The following is a 2,206-nucleotide window of genomic DNA, read 5'->3' as shown; positions in this document are numbered from 1 at the left end:
TATATATATATATATATATATATATATGAAGAAAAGAAACAAAAGGGAAAAGAGAAAAGAAAAAGAAAAGGAAAAAGAAGAATATTTAATCAAACACTTTTGTGTAAATGTGATGAAATTCCCCTTTCGTTTTGTTCATTTCACCACGGCGTGTTGTTAATAATTCACAAGCATATTTCTCTTCAAGTGTTTTGAGGACTGAAATTGTAGTAGATTCACCATATTTTCTGAGAATATGTACTTTTCAAAATTGCTGCCGTCCAATGTAAAATGCTCGACAAGTTCTCTTGAACTACTGTAATTGTGCCTGATGTCATATCTGTGTCTGTGAAGGCGCAATGGCCCAGTGGTTAGGGCAGCCGACTCGCGGTCAGGGGATGGTGGCGAACCCTGCTGTACTCTTTTACCACAACTTTCTCTTACTCTTACTTCCTGTTTCTGTTGTGCCTGTAATTCAAAGGGTCAGCCTTGTCACACTGTGTCACGCTGAATATCCCCGAGACCTACGTTAAGGGTACACCTTTCTGTGGATTGCTCAGGCACTTGCACGTTAATTTCACGAGCAAGCTGTTCCGTTGATCGGATCAACTGGAACCCTCGACGTCGTAAGCGACGGAGTGCCAACAACAACATATCTGTGTCCGTTGTTTAATTGTTCTGTTGTACAACCAACATAAATCAAATTGTATTTGGTGCATTCTGCTGCATACACGAAATAGGAATCTCTACACCTCCTACCTTCCGTATAAATCACATCATTTCTGTCATTGTTCCTGGTGAAATTGACTTGACTCATGTTGCTGCACAATGAACAGGGCTTAACTCTCTTGCAGCTGCTTTTCAAGGTACAATGTGCTGAAACTCCAATGTTAGATTTCTTGGAGTAGGAAGTAGAGGGTAGTAGTTCTCTTGTATTTTTATTCCCCGTAAATGCTACACTTGTAGCCTTCAGACGGAATATGGTAATATATTTGCTTCCTAGCTACAAGTTTCCAAGTAGAGTTCTACTACGCGATTACTTGGGAGAGTAACTTTCACTATAGCCTCGAGCCAACCAAAACCTTTCAATGATTTTGGTATACAGAAACTGAAATAAGCCTTCTATGTGTGTGTGTGTGTGTGTGTGTGTGTGTGTGTGTGTGTGTGTGTGTATACGTTCTCGAAAAAGAAAATATAAATAGTTACACAGACAGACAGACAGACAGACAGACAGACAGACAGACAGATAGATAGATAGATAGATAGATAGATAGATAGATCTCTGTACGTGCATGTGTATGTGTGTGTGTGTGTGTGTGTGTGTGTGTGTGTGTGCGTGTGTGTGTGTGTGTGTGTCTTTGTGCGTGTTCTCCCCTACCGCTTGACAATCATCGATGGAGTGTTTACACTCTCATAACTTGGTAGTTCGGTAAAATTGTCCGACAGGTTAAGTTCAAGGTTTTATAAAAGTAAGTACTGGGTCAGATTCGTTTGACTAAGATACTTCAAGTGCTCCAATATGTCCGTAGTCTAATGACTGAAACAAATGAAAACGTTATAGATAAAAGCCTGGAAGCTGTATTATTTACACAGCGGCCTATAATTACATGCCCGATTATAATCAAAGTTTGGTATATAATCTGGTTAGAAACTCTAAACCCTCGAGTCACCGATGTAGCTTTACAGCATTGAATATAATATTATAGATTTTCTACTTTTTGCATTGAATTTTATGTCTAACGTTTTACAGACTAAATATACATACATATAAATATATTTATACATGCCATTTCTTTTATAGGAAATGTCTCGTGTCTCGAACTGAAATTCACTATGAAAAGGAACCTCGGCTACTACATGATTCAAATCTACATTCCAAGTATATTCATTGTAGTTATCTCTTGGGTTTCGTTTTGGCTGAACGTAGATGCTGTACCAGCACGTATCTCACTCGGAATCTTAACAGTGTTAACCATGACAACTCAAAAGACATCAGCTATAACTACACTACCGAAGGTATCGTATATAAAAGCTATTGATGTCTGGATGGCTGCTTGTCTTTGCTTTGTCTTCGCAGCCTTGCTGGAATTTGCTTTTGTCAACATCCTTGACAGACACCAATTGAAGAAGTTCATGTCAATGCGAACTGCTGCGGAATTCTCTGATAGCATTGAGGTAAGAATATTGTATATATATATATATATATATATATATATACATATATATA

At 38.2% G+C, this 2,206-nt stretch overlaps 1 protein-coding gene across 1 annotated transcript in view; it reads left to right on the top strand.

Moving 5' to 3' along the window:
- Positions 1 to 2,206, top strand: part of LOC106872092 (glycine receptor subunit alpha-2) — an 807,169-nt gene that overhangs the window by 791,013 nt on the left and 13,950 nt on the right. Inside the window, exon 10 of the mRNA XM_052972407.1 lies at positions 1,781 to 2,154. Coding sequence (XP_052828367.1) covers positions 1,781 to 2,154 — 374 coding nt within the window. The remainder of the gene's footprint in view (positions 1 to 1,780; positions 2,155 to 2,206) is intronic.

The sequence above is a fragment of the Octopus bimaculoides genome, chromosome 13 (genome assembly GCF_001194135.2).
Source record: "Octopus bimaculoides isolate UCB-OBI-ISO-001 chromosome 13, ASM119413v2, whole genome shotgun sequence".
NCBI lineage: Eukaryota > Metazoa > Mollusca > Cephalopoda > Octopoda > Octopodidae > Octopus > Octopus bimaculoides.
The sequence above is the reverse complement of the archived record's forward strand: the minus strand, read 5'-3'. Positions and strand labels throughout refer to the sequence as shown.